This window comes from Neoarthrinium moseri (assembly GCF_022829205.1).
Source record: "Neoarthrinium moseri strain CBS 164.80 chromosome Unknown scaffold49_Wmoseri_CBS_16480, whole genome shotgun sequence".
NCBI classification, from domain to species: domain Eukaryota; kingdom Fungi; phylum Ascomycota; class Sordariomycetes; order Amphisphaeriales; family Apiosporaceae; genus Neoarthrinium; species Neoarthrinium moseri.
Genome location: NW_026055163.1, coordinates 208764 through 230303, shown reverse-complemented (window position 1 = coordinate 230303; position 21540 = coordinate 208764). Strand labels below are relative to the sequence as shown.

General features: G+C 52.1%; 6 protein-coding genes across 6 annotated transcripts; 4 read left to right on the top strand and 2 right to left on the bottom strand.

Annotated features, from left to right (window-relative positions):
* Positions 1-3847: 3847 nt before the first annotated feature.
* JN550_010078 (uncharacterized protein) lies at positions 3848-4156 on the top strand (the record flags this gene model as incomplete). The annotated part of the gene is made up of 1 exon (XM_049308293.1): positions 3848-4156. One exon carries the CDS (start codon positions 3848-3850, stop codon positions 4154-4156), a length of 309 nt encoding a protein of 102 aa, XP_049168006.1.
* A 3621-nt stretch (positions 4157-7777) lies between these two features.
* Positions 7778-9824, top strand: JN550_010077 (uncharacterized protein; the record flags this gene model as incomplete). The annotated part of the gene is made up of 2 exons (XM_049308292.1): positions 7778-7927; positions 7989-9824. 2 exons carry the CDS (start codon positions 7778-7780, stop codon positions 9822-9824), a joined length of 1986 nt encoding a protein of 661 aa, XP_049168005.1.
* Positions 9825-10370: 546 nt separating this feature from the next.
* Positions 10371-10775, top strand: JN550_010076 (uncharacterized protein; the record flags this gene model as incomplete). The annotated part of the gene is made up of 1 exon (XM_049308290.1): positions 10371-10775. One exon carries the CDS (start codon positions 10371-10373, stop codon positions 10773-10775), a length of 405 nt encoding a protein of 134 aa, XP_049168004.1.
* Positions 10776-11427: 652 nt separating this feature from the next.
* JN550_010075 (uncharacterized protein) lies at positions 11428-12311 on the top strand (the record flags this gene model as incomplete). The annotated part of the gene is made up of 2 exons (XM_049308289.1): positions 11428-11472; positions 11517-12311. 2 exons carry the CDS (start codon positions 11428-11430, stop codon positions 12309-12311), a joined length of 840 nt encoding a protein of 279 aa, XP_049168003.1.
* Positions 12312-12620: 309 nt separating this feature from the next.
* Positions 12621-14678, bottom strand: JN550_010074 (uncharacterized protein; the record flags this gene model as incomplete). Its single annotated transcript, XM_049308288.1, has 1 exon — positions 12621-14678. The coding sequence occupies one exon, from the start codon at positions 14676-14678 to the stop codon at positions 12621-12623; it is 2058 nt and encodes a 685-aa protein (XP_049168002.1).
* Positions 14679-15496: 818 nt separating this feature from the next.
* On the bottom strand, positions 15497-18147 carry JN550_010073 (uncharacterized protein; the record flags this gene model as incomplete). Its single annotated transcript, XM_049308287.1, has 6 exons — positions 15497-16174; positions 16240-16615; positions 16771-16903; positions 17017-17237; positions 17288-17591; positions 17721-18147. 6 exons carry the CDS (start codon positions 18145-18147, stop codon positions 15497-15499), a joined length of 2139 nt encoding a protein of 712 aa, XP_049168001.1.
* Between the last annotated feature and the right edge of the window lie 3393 nt (positions 18148-21540).

The following is a 21540-nucleotide window of genomic DNA, read 5'->3' as shown; positions in this document are numbered from 1 at the left end:
GCATACCTTTTATTTCTTGCCTTTGCGGCTTTGGGATATACAGCCCCAGTTTCTGATGCCGTGTTAGTAGAACCCGAGCATCACCATCCGGCTTCACCGGCGCCGTTTCCTTCTCAGCCCCATCATCACCACCCCTGGCCTCCCCTCCCCCCTTCAGGACCGAAGCCCACGGTAAGTTACCTCGGCAGATATTTGCCACATGACGTCTGTATCAGGACTGGCTTTGTAAACGCTTCTACGATATATATTTTGAGCAAGAGGAAACCCGTAACAGGCTGATGAGAACGGTGTCGCTAACGTCCGACTTTGCAGGGAAGCCCTGGTCCAGGCAAGCCAACTGGAAAACCCGGCCCCAAGGTAGATAAGAAGCACACCGTCCTGTTCCACGTTAGCAAATACTGATTTTGTTGCAGCCTACCGGGAAACCGTGAGTATATATTGATTGTCTCTCTTTGAATAAAACCACATTCAAGACAAGGATGAAGAGTGATTTCGTTTGAGTAAATATGACTTCGGGTGCCTAACAACTTCAACTAGGCGCCCTCCCCATAGTCGCCAGCCGGGCCACCCCAGACCTCAGCCGAGCGGCCACTCCAAGCGTGAGTTATAGTGAGCATCTGAGTTATCGACCGGCTATTAATAAGTTACAGCTCCTCACCAGCCTTCCCACCACCACCATCCCCACCATCCAAAGCCTACAGGTAAACATCCAGGAGGACCAAGCAAACCGACTGGGGTCAGTATTTCAGCAACTTAATTTTCTCATCTCCTAATACGTGATCCAGAAACCCCACGACCCCCCTCCACCGAAGCCAACTGGTGGTCATAAGCCACAACTCTAAGGTGCCCGGCGGCTTCCTCGGAATTCTTGTCGACCTAGTCCGGTTTCTAGCTTGCCGATCTCTTTAGATTGTCCACCCTTTTCGATGTGAGAACGCTTGATATCATACTGGACTGTTAGGCTTTTGTATATAATTATCCATCACTCAAGTATTGAAGCTGAATAAGCATACCCAGCCAAGGACTTGTAAAAGAAAAAACAGTCAAAATTGGAAAGCCGACTAGAGAAATCACGGAAGGCAAATAGAAATCGAATGTAAAGAAAGCACTCCACTTTTGACTCCTTACTAAAGCACTCAAACCACCTTATCTGCACTATAATGTGCCGGCAGCGTGAAGTGCACACTAACACGCTACACCTCCCCGTAGGCAAAAACAAGTACTTTCATAATCGCCGAAATTGTGATTGAAAGTAAACACACCATTGCTGTAGAGAATGCCGAGTTGGGCACTATCCTCGGGAGGTGCGCTGTATCGGATGGGCTGTCATGGCGGAGTGGGGAAGTTGCCTCGAAGAATCTATGCCGCAACTTTGTGGTCGCTTCTCTCGGTGGTATGCATCAGAGGAACACAGTAACACGACCTTGGCGCTTGGAAACAAGACCCCTTCAGATTCAAGCTCCTAGGTCTCGAAACCCCGCACTAGGACTTCACCGCGGCGGATTACAGTCTGATCCCAATTATAACCAGAACCACGTTCATTCTGGCCCATAGAGAAGGTGCACCGCCCTGGTGTCGTTTGTATAAAACCTCATTTCACCAAACTGGGTCAAAACTACCTCCAGGTAGATCTGATTGAACTAAAATGACGCAAAGGTGTATCCCCTGACAATGACAGGCATTGCATCATAGTCAACCCCGGAGGTCCTCGATATGGAATTCGCCGTCGGCAGGCATTGGAGAAGTTCGTTACATTGTTGCTAGCATTCCCCGGCATCTCGGCTTGTTTGTAGGTGCCGCTCTACTGGGAGGCGCTGTTCCCTGCAGGTGAACGTTGCACTGCGCCTTGTCTCGAAGTTGCGGACGGGACTGGTACTGGATTCAGCATGGCGCACTCACCTACCCAGATCTAAGACAGTTCATGCATCGATGACGCCATAGCGTTGGGCCCCTGAATCTATCTCACAATGAAAACATACTGCGAATGAATCCCCATGATCGTTCTAGCCCTTTCGATCGCCGTAGTTCCCCATGGGGTCTACGCACGCTGTCGACCAATTTTCGTCGGGATAGCTTTTCCAATTGCTGCCTTCAGCGTTATAACGTATACTACATGCCGGCCATATGTCCTGGATATTAGCGCCTTAAGTGAAGCAAATTGCTCCGATTCGGGGGATCTATGACAAGAGTGCCGAAAAGGCCATGTGTATGAACGTCGGTCGGCAAGAATCTAATGCTTCATGACCAATACAACTGTCCTAGCATTATACGAAATCGTGCAGGAACGTGATCGGCTGTAAAGAACAGTTGACAACCTATCTAATTCCTTCAAGTCCTGATTCAGCACAATTCATCGTAGTAAATCTTTTGATGCTTTTTGAAAGGGCATTCAAAAAGCTCATTCATACGACAGGAACGCGATGATCATATTACCATTCAAGGCAATAACTCGAAGATCATCATGGTTTCCTTGTTTTCCAGCTCCTGAACCACCTGAATTTCCCTGCAGTACCGCGACATGTCTGATCGCCTGGGTTGAAGTTAAAACGAGTGCGGGATGTGGACGCATGTGGACGCCCGCTCAAACTTGGATGACGATCAGCACTCCAGCCTTGCAGCCCTGTCCAAACGCTCGGGTCTCAGCCAGAGCCTCAACATTTATTCGAAGTAAGTTGGGGTCCCGTGAGGAGTGTCGTTTTGCCAATACATGGCAAGCGCTGCTGCATTTTCTTTATGGCTTACAAGTCGCACGAGCCACAGAGAACCGCCAAGAAGTTGGCGGCGCCTACTCAGGGGCATTCAGGATGCCACTACGATTCCAGGCACAGGGCATAAATGGAGGAAACGAGCCTTACCTTCCAAATGAACAACTACATCGGCAGATCGCTAAGCCATAGGCCACCCTTTCCACACTTTGGCTGCTGCTGTATCAAGTGCTGCGAGTACCGTGCTTCCGTCATCTGCGCATTCTGGGAGATTATAAGGCAGCTGAGACAATGCTTCGCCTAACCGCGGGCCGATGTACGAGCCGCGAGGATCGCCGCGTTGCCATTTCCATTTCGAAGCCACCTACGCACAGAGTACAGCTCCCATTCTAGTCTATGGCCGGCACAGGAATATCCCGTTTACTTATACTAAGTATAAACAGCGAAACTTTGTTACACTCAGGCAGTAAGCCCAAAGATGATCTGCAAATGGGTTATCCACCAACACCCAGCTGTGGGTTTAGCACCCCTGTATACCCCATATACGTGCTCTTTCAAGCTCCGTTAGTGTGATAGTTATGCAATGAAATGTCGTATTCAAGCGTGTAATTCACCGCCTTGGCCGCTCTCCTACGTAATCATCCTGTCAAAAGTAATACTTGTGGCTCTCTTCGCTTATCCATCTCCCTATATGTATATAAGCATATACAAACGCTTTCGTAAGAGATCGGCGAGTCACAACGCTATCTTGAGACTCATGCCAACTTAGATCTCGTGCCAACATAGATCTTGCGTAGATCCAACGTTTGATCCAAGAATTGCTGTGCATAGTTGTCTAGCCCTGAGACTAGAGCTTGTGTTAACCGTGGTTTCATCTCGTCCCTCACAACGATAGACGTCAGTAGCAAAATTACGTTATTGCCCATCTAGCATGACCGGGATCGTCTATGCGCGTTGAAACAGCCAGTTCAAGCTTGACCGATTTAGTAGCAAGCTTGGCAAGATAATTCTATAAAGAGCCTCTGTTCCTCCCTGTCCAAAGGCATCAATTCCTCCACCCACCAGTATCAAACATTCCAACATCGTCTACACATCTCACACTTTGAAACCAAAAGTTTTACCCTCAATCCATTATCATCAATATGCAGTTCTCCACAATTACCGTTGCGCTCTTCTCTACCATCGCCATTGCAGCTCCTAGCGGCCTCGATGAGCGTCAGGCTACCACCTATATGCCATGCCGAAACGGTCTCTATACCAACCCTCAGTGCTGTGCAACTGATGTTTCCGGCATTGCTGACTTGGATTGCGCCAACCCTCCTTTGACTCCTGTCGATCCCAACAATTTCAGCGCGATCTGCGCTCTTATCGGCCAGCGAGCCCGCTGCTGTGCGCTTACAATCCTGGATATTGGTGTCCTCTGCGAGACTCCGCAAGGTGTCCTGGAGTAAGAGGCCGCAAAATCTGTTATCTGGTACGTTCATACTTATTAAGCGCTTCACAGAAACGCAAATCCCGTCCCTACACTAACCAGGACTGGGAGTTTCTAGGCACTTCAAGTCAGATGCTTATTTTACGGTACTGGGGCTCATACGGCTTACAATGGCTAGGGTACTTCGGTAGACAGTTAGAAAAGACTATCTGTCGGTGTGGATAGGCAACAGGATCATTCTGATATTTGCTATCGGCATGGCGACTATTGGCTAGCCTTGATGTAGCTCAACACCTGAGAAGTAATGAAACAGATACGTAAAAGCTCGTGCTGTCTTTGTGTCCACTGTTAGCCAGACTGGTGAATGATATGGAAAATCGGCTGAGTTTTATTGAAGATGTGAGGATAGGTTGGATTACGTAGAATTAGCGGCGGATGATAGACGGAATTGCGCTGAAGATCAAACGCAGGGCTCTACTTGAGGTATGGACTATGCACCAGGAGAAGTGGAATATATAAGGGGATCCCAGCTCATGCCACGAGGCTTTGGGGCAGACAGACCTTCGGGAACTGTCGCTGGCACGCTTCGATTTTACATCATAGCCAATCTTAATTGATTAGTAAATACGGCACACTACTGTCCCTGAGATACTCGATCACTGCTCAACCTCTTCTACACCACACTCATTGTCGCCTCTTTTGTATAGCCAGCTTCCTTCTCTTACATTGCTGTTCTAATTTACCTTATTGTGGTCTAATGCGAAATGATGCGATGATATTCCAACACACTATGATCGTTTCCAGTCTGCTCGGTGATGACAGCTGATATGACGGTACGGCGCAAGTGGCAGTGGCAGCAGCTATTTATGCTGTTTATGGAGATTGGAATATTTATAGTGTTATACACCGCGGCCCCAGAATAATCCATTGTTCTCATTTAACCAGCGATCATGTGGATCTGCGTACACCCTTTACGGTTTCTGAATAGCACACTGTGCTAAACATTCCACCTGATGGAGGTCAAGTCCTGCCGACCTACCCGTGGTAGGTGCAGCAAGTGCAGTTTCCATTGGTTCACAACCAAACAAAGCTAAGCCGCTGCTAGGTGTGGTAACCTGAGTAGCGTTGGGTTACAGAAACTAAACTGAAGCTGTGCCGGTTATAAGATGGCGCCCGATGTAAGATTATTTCAAATGTGGGATTGGTTGTTTGCCTCCGTGAACGAATCATACAACTCCGGGGGCTGCTGTAATGCCCACCTGCATTTTAGTAGCATCTCAATTTACATAGCTGCCATAGTTAACGTTTGAACATTCTCGACGTTAGTAACTACGGCTCACACCGACTCTATATGTACCCATTACTTTCAAAATCTGCACAAGGTTTGCAGTCGGCTCACTAAGATTAGGTAGATATGGTAAGAAGATTGTTGAGTAGCACTAGTGTCTAAATATGTGTTTCCCAGGAACTGCCGTGTGGACCATGTTGTGTCGCCAGGCAGAGCGAAACTAGTTGATCCGGTCAGGAAAACACGGCTGTGGCCCCGACCACCAGCATGATTGACAGGAAAGCGAAATAACTCCTTAAGTGCGTTGCATCCGATGACTTTGTATCGGAGTCGGTGCTTGATCCCACTGTACATGTACTGTTTGCCGTCCCGGTTTGGTTTTTGACGAGATTGCTCGTGTCGTAGTTGGCAGTAAAAGACTGACTCCCCGCATTTCCCGTGAAGCATTGCAGATATTGAATGGAAACAGTCGATCTGCATTCCACGTACAGGTAGAATATCCCTAAGCACACGTCGGCTGAACTTTTCGCTGTCATCACACTGTGGACCTCAACCCATCCGTCTGAACTCGTAGCCCCACAGTCGGCACAATCGACAATGGCGAATGGAAGGAGGTTGAAGTCCTGACTATTCAGCCTGACGCTACCGACACTTCCGTTTTGGAGGGAAAGGGAGTCTCCACCATCTATCGTTGGGACTGCAGAGGGCTGTGTAATACTCAGGCACTCGCCATTCGTCTTGAGGTCGACGGTCGTTGCATCCCTCGTGATGTTGCAGCTGCCTGTTACGGTGCTGTTTGTGAATCCTGCAGTCCCTAGCGATGTTTCAAGCCATAAAGTTGTAAGCTTGTTTCCTCTGCAATATGCCCATCCCTCAAGGATTCGTTTGTCGTCCGTTCCGATCAAGCTGTAAAGCACAAGATCTCCGTTGTACGGGATTTCATGCTTGACGATGACGTTGATGGTATGGTTGTTCTGGGTAACAGTGCCTGAATTGCCAGTTATATCAATAGAGTATTTGCCATTTCTACTGGTTCCAGCAATGCTGGCAGTGAATCTATTACGGATTGGTGTCGTCGAGGAGGGTAGTTGCACGGTCCATGGATCGTTCGGCTGTGCTCCACATGCATCGGCGCCACAGCAAAGAAACGCAACGTAGCAGAAAAAGATGAGAAGATTATTGTTGGACAAATAATGCATCATATCAAGGTTTCCATTAAGGAGGGAAGAGAAAATATTTCTTAGCGGCGGCATGAGAATTGATCGCCTTTAGATAAGTACTTGTGGCGCAGCGGCGCTGGTAGGTTCTATTTATAAACTAGGCAACTCTCTAACTACAATTATGCTAGAAGTTGAACGGCTTCGGACCCGAAACGCGCTTCGAATCCTTCGACTCGGGCAGAAATAACCCGCTTCTTTTCCCTTTACATCTCAGCTTTCGAGGGTTCCTTAATACGACTAAGAAAGTTACCGATGATCCCCAAGCTGAGACCGCGATATCCAGCTTTTAATAGCCTCAGAGAGTGCGACCTGAGTACGCATCTGGGCATGGCATTCTCCCAGCAGTAACTGAGAGCGACCTCCACGACAGCCACAAGTCGTGTAGGAAGAAATGGACTGATTGGCTTCGTACAGCACGCATGTTTCGTGGTACAAATACCCAGGTACTCCTGAAAGAAAGACCATCTGAACTGGTGTCTCCGAGAATGAGCGCCTTCTAGAGGAGTTTTCAGCGCCCGTACATGTTCTGGCAGTGTGACCTTTCCTGTCGAGGCGGAAAATTAAGCGCGATTCCCCTTCTCTCAGTCTCCGCCTAGGGTCAAGTTGCTACCTGATCTCCAGGATTTTGCCACCGACGGCTTCAACTATCTGTTGGCGGAGGAAGTAAAACGCGCAGCCTGGCTCCGCTGACCATGTACGGTTTTGGTCAATTTTGTTCGGATACATATAACTTACAGGTTTCTACCCCAAGGACGGACCTTGCATGGCCTTTCGGAAAGAAGGCTGAGGCTCAGCTGGAATCCGTCAGCCTGGATCCTGAATCGGACCCACTACTGCGCGGGGCCCTTACCATCTTGTCCAATTCGTAGGTTGAAAACCCTCCGCCCATACTTAACTAAACCATGATACCTCGGAGCTGGATATTGTGCCATGGAAATCATCGAAAGGTAAACGAAGTTTGGTAAGGTGGGTGAGAATTCTGTTGTCGAAGAAGCAGGGCTGCCTGAATGTGGATAGGTCATAAGACTTGGAGAAAACCCCGCACCAGGGTTGATAAAATACTGTCCATTGACTGCCTCAGGGAGGCACCCTCTCTTGCATCACTCGCGAACTAAATAAAATATTTACTATCATGGAAAAAGGCTTTCAGGGGAGCGGTACAACGTCCGATAATGTCTTTTACGATGCAGAATTTTCGAATACTGTCGCAGCTCTTTTGGAAGAACACCATGTTCCTGGAGTAAGCATTGCCTTTGTTGATAAAGGCAGTGTGTCTGTGAAGGTAAGCTATCGAAAACCGGTTGCTGGATGCGTGTTTCGCCTGCGCTATTGACACACCTTAGGGCTTCGGTATTGCTCAGTATCCCAACGTTGCTGCCAAGCCAGAAACACTATACTTCACGGGAAGCACTACAAAGGCGATGCTGGCGGCAGCGACCGGGATAGTGATGAGGCAGGAGTATGGCATGAATGACCCTGAGAATTTACCTCTTCAGCTTCTCAAAAAAGACAAATGGGCCACGAAAATAAAATCAATCCTTGCGACAGATTTCGAACTGGAGGATGAATATGCTACTAGCAACGTTACTATTGAAGACGCGTTGTCCCACCGCTCTGGCATGGAATCAGCCGACCTCATATATGGAACCTGGATGGGCAATGATCCGAAAGGTATTGTCCAGGCTTTAAAGCACCTAGGCCCTCTAAACAAGCAATTCAGGACGACCTGGCAGTACAATAATCTAATGTACAGTGTCGTTGGAGACCTTTTGAAATCCATCACCGGTGTCGAAACCGGAGTTCTCCTGAAGAAACTACTGTGGAATCCACTATACATGAACTCGACATTCTGGGCGCTCAAGGACATACCGGATGCCCAGCGGCAGGATTTAGCCCGGGGGTATTACTGGGTCGCAGGCCCACCCGGTTTGCCAGAATCAGAGGGCTATCACGTTCCCGAGCCTTACATTGACTTTGCAGGAATTGCACCAGCTGGTGCAACTATCTCGTCCGTCATTGACTACGGGAAGTGGATCAAAGAACTTCTAAGGGTCTCGGCGAAAGATCCAAAGCTCTCTGACAATGGTTGTGTGCTCACACCCGAGCTGTTTTCTGAGCTTACCGCACCTCGATCGATCATGGAGGCATCAATAGGTGGGAGCCATCACAAACATTTGAACCTCAGTGCATATGGACTGGGTTGGATAATTCAACCTCCCCTTGCAGGTATCGATCACCCGATTGTGAGCCACTCTGGTGGCTTGAATGGTTTCAAAACACAACTGTTCCTACTCCCCAACGATGACTTTGGATGCGTTTGCATGGGTAACGGCAATTTTGCCCACATTACCGGCGAGGTTATATGTCTCGAACTGATTGCGAGAAGGCTTGGACTATCGGCCGAGGCCAAGGCGAAGATCATTGACTTGGCAAAGGGGAAGTATCCTGCCCCTGCAACCGCCGACGCTTCTGCCGATACCAAGGTTGTGGGAACGCAGGCTCCCAAAGTCTACCACAAGGAGTCGGCCCAGGACCTTTCAGAGGACCAAGTGAAAGACTTCTTCCATAGAGTTGCTGGGGAATACAGTCACCCGGCGTATGGCGCCTTTCGGGTCTCAGACTATGAGCGCGCAGACAAGGGCCCAGTTATATACAACCACTGGACTTCGCAATCGGATCGTAATCAACGTGACCAGCAACGAACGAAGAAGCCCTGTTTACTTTTCTCGCCGATCGGCCACCGTACTTGGAAGTTTCAGATTCTGCTCCATGCGAGGGATGATTTTGGAGAAATGCTACGCCTTATGATTTCTGGCACGAAGCCAGAAGGCGACTGGAAGCGATATGATCTGTTTTTCGATAGCGAATCCTTGGACGGCCATGGCAATATCGAGGACGACGTGGTCGCTGGATTTCCAGCGGGAGGTGAGAATCCTGGCGATAAAGATTCTAGGGAACAAGACAAGAAGACGGAGTTGCGATTGGAGACTGTGTGGAATAGCCAATTCTTGAGCGAGTTCGGGGCTGCTTTCAGGTTTTCCCCTGAATCACGGAAGCATACACCCGAAATGATAGGACTACGTCTAGCAGAGAAACTCGATGGTATGAATGGCAGTAAAAATGCTGGCTGGGAGAAGGAAATGATTTGGTTCACAAGGAGCTCTGGCGCAGAGGCTTGAGCCATTTGCCAGCCTTCTCCCTCTTTCGCGGACGGTGGTTATTAGATCCAACCTCGCTAGGCCTGGCACACTCAGGTCTCTGCTGATCCGACTGAAGCAGGGATTTGTAGTGTAGTTCGATATCAGAAAATTATAAGCGCTGCAATTTTGGGGCGCAATTGCTCCTGTTTCCAAGCCGCCAACCTAGCCAGGGGAGTAGATGCTGGTCAGGTCTGTGCCGCTAACGTGCTGAATCCATCAACCAGGCTAAGCCCGCCGCAGTGAGTCAACATTGCAACCCGGACAACTCGGACATTCTCAACAGTTCAACTTGTCCGCAGTGAAGTTTGAACAGAACGACGGTTTTTCTAGCCAGTATATCAAGACTGCGACTCCCATTAACCCTATTCCCGCTACTTGGGTCAAATACACAAACTGCATCAGATAACCAAAAATTATAAGATACTCAAACGGAACGCAGAAGGTCGCAAATCGTACCGAGTGAGGTCCCACGCCAGCCAATCTCAGCACTTGCCTAGCATCACTTGCAGACATAAACAAGTTACAATGTCTGAACTTCTACCTATCTCGTCACAAACCCCAGCGGTCACCTGGGCTGCGTACGTCTTTGCAACGATCCATGTGGGCTTTGGCATTAACGCCATTCTGCGGCCGACACATGCATTGACCTTCTTCGAGTTCAAGCCTCCGGCCGACAAGGGGGCACGCGACTTGGTCAACAGCCTGATGGCTGTTTACGGCGCACGGGACATTTTCATGGGCTTTGCCCTGTACGCGACCGCCTTCTACGGCAGCTCCCAGGCTCTCGCTTGGATCCTCTTTTCTGCTACAGGCGTTGCGATTGCGGATGGGATGGTTTGCTATAGCCACGGAAAGGGTTACTGGTCACACTGGAGCCATGCGCCTATGTTTAGCGCAGTCGGTTTAGTCCTTTTAGGCACCTTCGATTGAAGCAAAGTTGGACTTGGACCCAGCAACCTGTCATGGCAACCAGATTAATAGTATCTTGATGTGGAGCCATACATTGCCATTTCTTATTATTGAACTCTTTCGGTGTGGAAGCTTAGCGTGAGCGCCCGGGCGATTCGGTAATGTAATCACATAGATGGTGCTTAGAGGTCGTGAATTATAGTGGATCCGGTCGCTAGTAACCGCTAAAATTTACCTTCACAATACAACCCCCTAGACCTCCACCGAAACTCTAATAGTCATAGTATGTCATGTTTCATTCTTTATAGAAATACTCGCAGTTTATAGTCCCACATATTAGTGCAATTGGAATATCGATTGGAGCAGTCGAACCATTCTGTTGTGCGTTCCCAATTGTGAACGTGACAGCTACATCACTCTGAATCAATGGCCTGTAAGCGACATTGGCGAGCCAGGTCAATGGGGGCGAACAAAGAGGATTACAGACTGATGCAGGCCTATTCAGGTACTAGGTGCATGAGATATTGCGGACTTCGGAGAAGACTGATGGTTATCTGTAATCCCCACCTTCTCCATATACAAGCTCCCGTCGCCTTTAGCATCTCGAAGCCGGGAAGGCCGTAGGACATTCATTCTCTACTTAGCTTCACCATCAACAGAAAGTTGTTCCAAGATGACCGTAGTCAGTGAGATCAATGTCCTTGTCACAGGTCTCGGTGTGAGTCGGGCTTGATGTCTTTTCCCCCGACCGCAATTGACTAGCTTCAGCCATATCCCGATGGAACCGACGGTGGGCGTATCGATGAGAACACGTCCTATCTAGTCACCACACTGCTACCACGCACGCTTGAGCCCAAGACAGCTCTGAATCCGTCAGCCAACCGCATCAACATCATCACCCTACCGCACTATGTCAGGTCGGAGTACAGGTACGTGCGCGCCTTCTGCCGGGACCTGCACCAGAAGCACGCCGACGACGTGGACGTCTTCATCCACCTCGGCGAGGCGCGCGGCTGGACCTGGCTGACGCTCGAGCGCGCGGCCTACAAGCAGGGCATGAGCAGCAACTGGTGGAGTGCCGTGGAGCAGAGCGAGTACTACACGGCGGCCGACGACGTGGGGCAGACGATCAAGGACCTCGAGCCGTGCCCATGGGTTCGTCTGCCGATGGGTCTGCGCAGCGCTCTGGACATCGATGCAGTCGCAGATGGCGCCAGTGCGATCCTGAAATCTCGCTATCAGTTTGAGAGGGCCGGGGTCTGCGATGATCGCCTTGACCCGCGAGCAGATGATGCGAACGCGGTCGTATCAGATTCGGGGGTCCAGCGCCGCTCGCCCATTGACATCAGGCCGCATGACGAAGGTGGGCCTTATCTGTGCGGATTCCTCAACTATGAGAGCCTCGCGAATCGCTATGCGAAGCGGCGTGAGCTCAACGTCCTGTTCTGCCACATACCTGGTGAAGCCGACCCTGCAAACCTAAGCCGCACTCGAGACGGAATCCTGGCCATTACTGTGGCAGCGGCGAACGAGGTCGGTCGCCGAGGGAAGAAGTAAACTTAACATCACTAGGATGGAAGGACTTGGGAATCACAATGATATGTATGCGGATGCTCAAGGTGACATGCATGTACGTGGGTGGCAGGTCTCACTATCATATTACTAGATCACAAGAACTCCAACAGTTCTCTAAAAGGAGGTTGGGGTCGCTTGAAGAGAATTTTCGTCAGGAGGCACTGTTCTTTCAGTCAGTTCTACAAGGTCATGATGATTAATGTACATCTGAACTCAATATGTGTAAACTATATCGAGCTGCCCCTGCAGCGGCAGTATATCCAGCCCACCACAGTACGTCTATGTGACATGCTATCGTACAAGAAACGTAAACTGGCAACGCTCCGTGCGCTTCGAAGCTCCCGCCTGGGCGTACTCGAAGTTGACGGCACTGGGGTCGGTCAACTTCTCCTGCGGGTCCCAATGAAAGCCGAACCCCGAGGCGTTGTCCACAAAACGCAAGGCTGGCCTATCCGGTACGTCCGACCTCACCGCGGCGTCGCGGAAGACGAACAGTGTATCCTGCGGGGTTTTCATACCGACATTTGGATTCACTGCAGAAAGCCAGACTACGCTGTCAGCAACCTCCAGCGTGTTGGGCCCAATGCCGATGAGCCGCGGACCCGGCTTGCCGGGAGACGGCACCACCAATGGTTCGCTTATAAACAGACACAGGTCCGCTGCCGGACCGGACATTATCTCGGATATATGATCTAGGTCCTCCGCATTATACGCAGACATAAAACTAGGGAGCTCGCGCTGATCAGTGGGAGTGGGGCCGGGGGTGTTAACTGGTTGATGCTTTGTGTCAATGACATTGCTGGGTTTGATGCCCCGAAGAAAAGACCGTATATCCAATTCCGAGAATGGTTGGACTGAATCGAAAAGCTTTTCCAGCGCCTCCTTGGAGAGATACATGGCTCTGCGAATATAAATGGAATCTCCAATGGGTGGCGGGATACCCTCGATTACGTATTGGCACAAGGTACGCGCTATATCCCGAAACCAGGCAATCATTTCCAAGACCGGCTTGTTTGCCGGGAAGCATGTAGATCGCCAGTGAATGCGAGGAAGTTCTCGCTTTGCATGGTTTGGGGAGTCTTCATCTGCCAGCCATATGTTGATGGGCACTTCGATCCTGTGTGCCGATAATGTGTGTTCATATTGGACAGAAGATAATGGGACAAGCGGCATTTCGCGGTACGGGTGAGTACGCCCAATCCGCCAGTCAGGCACCCAAGAAGGCAAGCCTTCAGCTCTAGGTTTTGAGGGGTCCATCTGTTTGCGAGACGATACCATACACAACAACCAGAAGAGATGTCCCTTCCCAACGGCTTCTTCGGCAAAGTCGATGTACACCTCTTCAAGGCTGCGTGAGTAGTTGACGGAAATAGACAACGCATCTCCACGGAGATCTTGCTTCAATGAAGCCGATGTCGTGCCGCTAAGATGGACATTAACGTTGCTGGCCAGCGCGGCCACCGAGTACAGACGGTCTCTGCCGTCCGCACACTCATAGGCGTCGAAGATGTGCAGAATCCGGCCGATGGAGCTAGCCACTGCCTGTGGCTCCGACCGCGGCAACGCCCAGCCTTTCCATAGCTCAAACATGGTCTTCATGGACCTGACCGCCCGGAGGATTCTCAGCGCTGTGGATTCGGGAAATGTCGTTTTCACCAGGCATGAGTGGAACGCTATCCAGGGCAGCTCCACGGTGCCGCAAAAGAAGAAGACGTTGGGGTTCAGGACGACCTCCTGAATGACCCAGCGCCTCGTAAACCACGGAAGAGCCAGGAGCTTCTCGAACGAATCCGTGACCGACTCCATGTCTCGCATTGATAATGATTCGACTCGAGTGATAGTGCGTCGCGATAGGGAACGCAGCCGCGCCAGCTGCTCGGCATGACTGGAGCCTAGCCAGACCAAGACGCCTAAGGCCCCGTGGAAGATATTCCCCATAAGCGGGATCTGGGTGCTCTTTTCACCGTCATCTTCCTGGTTGATGCAGATAGCATCGGCCCAGAGACGGCGCGGGCGATCAGTCAAGCGGAACCGACGCAAAGCATCAGCCAGATTTTCAGTGATCCGAATATTGCAGGGCGTCTCTTTCGAGATGATGGAGACAGCATGATCGAAGTCCGGAGCCCCCCATGTGTACGAGATACACTCGTAGGGAATGTCGTCCTTGTCCAAGTCGACGTTGACAAATCTGCATCGCAGCTGCTCCACTGAAGTTTGAGCTGGCTGAAGGTCGACCACGCGAATGCAGTTCTTTTCCAAGGGCTCGTATTGATATAATGGAACGGCGTGCGATGTATGGGTGAGCCCTTCGGCAATCTGCTCGTCCGCGTCAGACGGCAGCGCTGACATTACCTGGTCCCGTTGATGCTTGTTAAAACAAGAAGAGAAGGAGGGGTGTTGATTGGTCTCAGCCTAAGGTCTCCACAGATGACTCTTTGAAGCGGCGCATCACTAGGTCGGCGATGCGCCTAGCTAGCAAAGGCCAGCGAAAAGCTCATTGCTGCTATAGAAATCATCGAAACAAAGCTGATGGCACGTAACGCTCGTGAGTAGCCCCGGGACTCCACATATACAATCACACAGAAGATACCACACAGCTTAAAGAATTAAATCAACCGAGTGTGTATTAAGTGGGGTGTAAAGGATGTTCACCCTCATCGTTGGGTTATGGATAACGACACCAACTGGCCCGCGCGAGGTTGGGCTTTGCCTGGTATGATTTTGCAGCTCAACAGCGGCTAAGGAATGTGTAGCTGAAAGTTATCATGACACTTCAAGGCAAGCCTCTCCCACAGGCTTAGTAGTACCTGGGCCGCCCACATGTCTCGAGGCTTCTCACCAGATACCCGCATGAAGACCAGAATGCGCTTGGGGAATCTTGAATGTAACTACTGCAATAGCAACTAGCTGTAAACTTGCTACATGAGTGGAGTATCTGTATCTCCGCTTGTCCATCCCATAGGACAGCATACCGCTTGAAAATCACTACCCAGGGAACGCCAATGACTGCCGATGCGAGGCCAATGAATATCCGTACCACGATCCTTGAGGCGAGTTATGCCCGAGCCCAAAGACTCTCGACTGGCATTGCTCTCTACAACTCCATCTGCCGCCTTCATCACAACACACCATCCACGCTAGACAATGCACCCCGGCGTTGATTATTGTTATCGTTTATCCGTCTTGGCGCCGCCATCTTCGTCCGACTCCTCCTCGGCAATCGAGTCCTTGCTCAGTTTCCGCATTTCTTTAAGGGCCGCTCCCTCATTGATTTCCATGTTGTGCAGCCGTTCCTTCTTAAGGGCCTGCTCGCCCGTTGAGACCTCAAACTCCTCTTCATACTCAGACTCCGATCCTTCGTCGTCTTTCGGCTCTGGTGAAGCAGGCAGTCGGCCAGTTGCGGCAAGCGCAATGGCTTCCGCGGTCGGTCCTGCTGCATGCACAGAGCGACGGTTGCTTCCACTGCGGCCCAGAAGAACATTTGGATCGATTGGTTTGATAGTGGGATCGTACTTCGCAGGGAGGCCATTTGCAACTGCAACGCGGTGGGCCTCCTCGTCAGCGGTCAGATTCGGCTCAAGCTCATAAACACTACTGTTCTCGCTGTCGGCCTCATGCTTATTGCCAGGTAACATGTGAAGGTAGCTCTGACGCGAGGGGTCCTGAGCCCGCTTGATCCGCTTCTTCTCGCGTTTCTCAGTAGGGCGCACGACAACAACAGGAACAGGCGAGTACTGGAGGCAGTACTTGGAGAACGAGCTGCGGTTTACGAAAAGTCCCGAGACAGTATCAAGACTGCGTCCCTTGGTCCCGACGATGAGCATAGATGGCTGGTAAATCTTGATCTACAGTAGCGAGTCAGCTCAGTTCGGGGGAGGGTAAATGGGGGTTATTCCTTCAGCGGTCTTACCAGATGTTGAAAAGTGTTGTGAAGCTTCCCAACGGCATACTCGACGACGAGTGATATGGCCAGGTTCTTCTTATTCTTTGACTGACAGATGTCCATTAGGGCTTGCGCGTGCTCCTGATATGCCGTATTCGTCAGGCGAGTGGCCGTCTCAATCACGCGAACGCAGATCACTTCGTCGCCGTCGTCCACAAGCTCCTCGAGCAGCCACTGAAGCGCATGGTCGGAATACGCATTGTCGTCGACGCCGACCATGAACGTACGACTCCTCCGGCTCGACTGGTAACCGGCATGTTTGGCATTGAGCGTGAAAGCGATGGGATTGAAGTCGGTCGATTCGCCCAATGGGATGTTGTCGAATGCGACGTGGGACTGGAATCTATCGGACGGCTCGGTCAGTGTCTCTATTTCCGTCGCCATCGGCGCAAATGACGCTGCGCGAGGGGTCCTAGGCTAATCGGTATTTCGCGGGGTAGAGGAAGAGGAATGACGAGAGAAGATCTTAAGACATCTACTATTAAGCAGGGAGCGCACCGTAGCACGGCAACTTTACCAATGCGCGGCTTTCGTGAGATTGGAGGAATGAAGCCAAAGCGGTCGACGAGCGAGAGTAGAGTTCGTTGGCCCCAGTCTGTTCGCCGCTGCACGGTACGCCGTGGTTCGCAGGCTACCGTACGTCAGTGGTAAGGGTGACCCTTTCTCCCCACCGGGCCTGCACCTCACCACTGGCAAGACTGGGCTGACTCAAGAGGAGGTGGGGTGATTAGATAGCGGGGAAACGGCGTGGTGTGTTATGGTGCTGCTCAGTGTGTGCGTTGGGAAGAGGAGTGCTTGCTGCAGCCCCTGGCGGGTCACGGCCAGGGCCCAGGGAGGCAACCCAGCTTGGCGATAGCACCAGCTTCCGGCGGCGCTCGTCCATCTTTGGCATAGAGCTTCCCCCGTGGCCAGGCGGCGCGGCTGACGGCAAGTCGGCGCAGGTAAGCTCGTAAGGTGGTAGCTGGCTACAGGATCTGGAGATGCTGCGCTTTGGGTTCGTGATCCACTCACGTACCAGGACCTTGCCTGGTCGGGGGTGGTGCAGGACAGAACATGTGACGACCCCTCACACAAATAAACGATGGGCTGGTCGCAAGTGAACCCGAAAGCATCAGTGCCGCCCCAGAATAATCGTGCAGCAGTGGCCCAAGAGGGCACTAGCGTTCCCATTCCCAGTGTCGAGACCGCAGCGGGCCGCGATGCATCTTGGGGTAGTTCCGGCCAAGGGTCATCCCACGCGACCACGTTGGATTTGCTTAACCTCACTTGAGGCTCCTCTGGGCAGAGCATTGCCGGCCAGAGCCGCCCGCCGCAACCCTCTTGTGCCTCCATGGTTTGTGATCATTGCGCACAATCGCGCATCAATGTAGTCAGGAATGCGCCCAACACAAAAAAAAAGTAGAAATCGAACGGCTAGGCGATGAAAAGTATCCCTATCACTTACCTACGATGTGGCGGAGAAGCGTCTCTCCTACGAGCGGCATCAAGTGGCTTCTTCTTCAGACCTTGCGGCAGCGATGGGTTGGACGGCTGGCGGAAAGTAACCGAGGAGATGGACATCTTCCTCGAGGGCGGCTCGCTGCTGCTGCCCGGACTAGGTGCAGTGTCGCCCGGCGTGGTGGCGCTCGCGTCGCTATCGTTGTCCATCTCCTTGTCCTTGCCCTTCGTGTCGAGCTGCGCACCGGCCGCCACCTCGATGATGGAAGCGCCTGCTTCGGTGTGTTCCGGCAGATCGTCGCTGTCATCGCCGGGGGCTGTCGTCGTTTCTGGCTGCTTGTCGCCGGGGAAGTAGTCCGCCTGCTTCGGGGTCGGCTGTGACTTTGGCGAGACGCCGCTCTCCGGGCTCTGCAGTGGAGTCTCCAGGCCTTCAGACATGGTGGCTGATATGTGTGGTGTGATGAATCCAAGTCGTGTTCCGTATTGAGATACAAACGATACGAATGCTTTATACCTGACTCACGTTGCCTCAAGGAGAGGGCGGAGGAGGCAGCTTCGTACCGTCCAACATCTGGTAGGTGGAGGACACACCAAGCTCACTATAGAGCTGGAAGGCTACCTGGCGCCGGTAGTGGTGGACGACGTCACTGGCTCGACCGGCTGTTGTCGGGGTGCAAGATGCGACAGGCTCGATGTGCCGCTGGTAAGATGCTCTGGTGCGGGCGGGCGCACAATACAATCGGGCGACAGTTGTCGGCTGAAGCTGAATGAGCGGGCGATTTGCGCAAACGTGCGAAAGGAAGCGTGGAAGAGAAATAAAACCGAGTAGAACTGGAGGAATCCGGGTTGTCGGTCGTCACAAGTCGCGTCTTCTGCCCACCCTGGGTTATCTTTTTTTTTTTTTTTCTTTTGCTACTTTCGATAGCTAAAGGGCCCGGAACCAGCTGCAAGGTACCGAGTGGAGCAGTATGCGAAAACGCGGTGAGGAACCTAGAAGGAATGAAGCGAAGGCTCAAGTATTGTCTTGCAAGCTCGGCGATCCAGTCAGACGTGTCGGCCTGGCCACGTTCTCCGGGAGTTGCACGGCGTTCGAGAAGTTCCTTACAGCAGGGTCGGAAGGCTCTGGGGGAGTCGTGGGGGGTGAAAATCGTCCGATGCTGCGGTTATGGCGGGAAGATGGAATGCTGCGGGCGGGAAGCTGCGAGTCTTTATCTTAGGTATGTATATTGCATCCAATGTAATGCAATGTAATAATGGCTGTCGCTGCGTCTCCAGACAGCACGCAAATGCGGATATACTGGGTTGGTGTGTGGGTGTGGTAGCTGCCGGGGCTGCAGAGCAGACGAGCTCTCCAGTCAGTATCGAGACACGGCAGGATGGATCAGGAAGGCGCAGGCTATCCGTTCCGTGGCACAATGCTCCGGGGCGTATGATGCCAGTGAGGAACTGTCTGATTCGACGGCGGTTTGCAGCAGGCCTCTCGGAGGAAGAGGCGGAGGGGGACGGGGGAGTTTGCGAGGTCCTTACATCTTGAACGAGAATCGGCCTCTGGCATGGGATTGCTGCTGAGAGGCAACCTTACAGACTGGGCTGCACGTTAGGGGAAAAGCCAAGAGGCTAGCACTGGCGGGGGGCTGATTTGCACCCAACCTGACGGACTGGCTAGGACCTTGCGATGCAATTAAACGCAGCATGTGTGTGTAGTTAGTCCATCCATCGTCACGACCCATGCCTGGCCAAGACCATCCTGATGTCTATCGCAAGGGGGGCGGTCGACTTCCCCCCTTCAGCCCCTCTGCCTGCCTGCCTGCCTGCCTGCTTGCCTGCCTGCCGGCACGCCGTAAGAGACATGGTTCGACATCTGCGCGAGGCTTACGGGGGGTACAGAGGTGAGATAGTCTGGCCACAATATGAGGTCGGCCTATTCCCACCATACGATGCGATGCATCTAGACCGTCGACTGACACCTGGGGCTCGATGAAGAAACATCGTTTCAGAGCCTTGGGGTACTCTCGGGGGGGAGGGCTCCCTTAGCTGCACACTGGTCAAACGCAGTCACAAACACCAAGAGATACCAAGGCCGGGGGGCATGCGGGCTCACCACGCCCACGGGCGGCGAGCCAGCCCTCGGGATTCACATCTTGGGGTCCTTGGCGAGCTTGGCGACTCTGCCAAGTCATTACACTGCGTCGTCTAGGCTGCACACCCAGGAAACTCTCTGCGTGACTGATCTGCAGAGGCGGCAAGTGGGCAGAACGAGATGAATGCCAGCCTGACCACGAGGAGCTCATCTCGCGGAGAAACGATGCTATCCCGACCTGGCCTGCCGGTGGATACTAAGGTTCCTCTCTTGGCCGGGCCAGAATATTTGAAGAGGAGCTCGACCGTCGACGGCCATTTCGTAAGTCGATATCGCTAAAACAAGGACACACGACAAGGCCGCTAGTCCCCAACCCCAGACCTCGGGAGTTATGACGTTAACGGACCTACCCGCCCACCTGCATCCATTCACATTCTAGAGCACTCACCCATTCCCCGGGCTTCCTCGACGTGACAAACAGAGCTTGCAGAGCTTCCATCCCTAAATGGTAAGCGATCTGCCCTTGAAACTCCGACGTGCAAGAAATACTGCTGGCAGGCAATTCGGCACCTCAAGAGTGACGCCTTGAGGTCACCACGACATGCACGACTATGGATCTCCAGAACCGCATTAGCCGACTGTGCCGGTTCCGACAAGCACGTGTAGGTGAGTCCAGAATGGAAGTGCCGGACCGTCGGGGGCAGCGGCGGGACTCCATTGGAGCGCCGCTAGGGCCCTCGAGGCCAAGCGTAGATGCTGTAAGTATACAGCCAAGTGCTGAGTCAACGGGCCGCATATGTTCGAGGAAGTATGTATAGTGCATACCTAGACTAGATCCTATGGTACGCCATGTGTGATTATACAGCGCAGACCGACAGTAGCCTGCCCGTGGATTCGCAAAGGAATACGACCTCACTTAACTCAGTCCCGTGTAGTCTCATGCATTACCAATCTGAGAATACTACGACTGCTCATTCCCGTCCTAAACCCTAGAAATTAAAAACATTCTTCGCCTGCTCTGAATCTTATTAAATGAGATATCTCTCACAGATCCACAGGTCACACACTACATATCACAGACCCAAGAGCAAGAGACACAAGCTCGTTTGTCAGCGGGTGTCACGGGCACGCCTCTCCCCGATTGTAGCATATCTTGGCATGCTGCAGGCTGAAGCCTATTTCCACCGCGACTCATCCATCACGTCCTTTGTGCCATGGATTGCCAGACCAGGCCGCGAGCCCGCTCCAACATCGTCATCTCGAGCCAACCGGCGGCACCGTGATCATGTCATGATAGCAGCGGCCTCTGCCGCCGCCATGCAAGGCAGACGCAACCTGTTTGGTTCTCCCGTCAACCAACAACCGTCCTTCTAACAAGGGAGACAGGGAAGAAAAAGCAATCATGACATGTCGCGTAAGCTGCCCGGGAGCCTAGCTCAGCATGTATGGTGGGATATAGCTACCTTGTCGGTGAAGAGGGCGAGCAGCTCTTCCAGTACCACTCGAACAACGGCACGCCGTAGATCCAACCAAAGAAGAAGAAAACTTCATCGCAAGGCGGCCCGGCTGCCAGGCAATTCGACCAACCAGCGCGCCCCAGAGTCAGCCCAGGCTGCGGCGGTATGCATGACTATCTGCCGTCTGCACGCTTGGCGTGAGTCAGAAAAATCAGATAAGATGACGACCGATTCTGCGCGCCCTGGAAAGGGTTCGTGGCCGCTCGTTGGTTGCGTTCTGCAGGAAGCTATGGC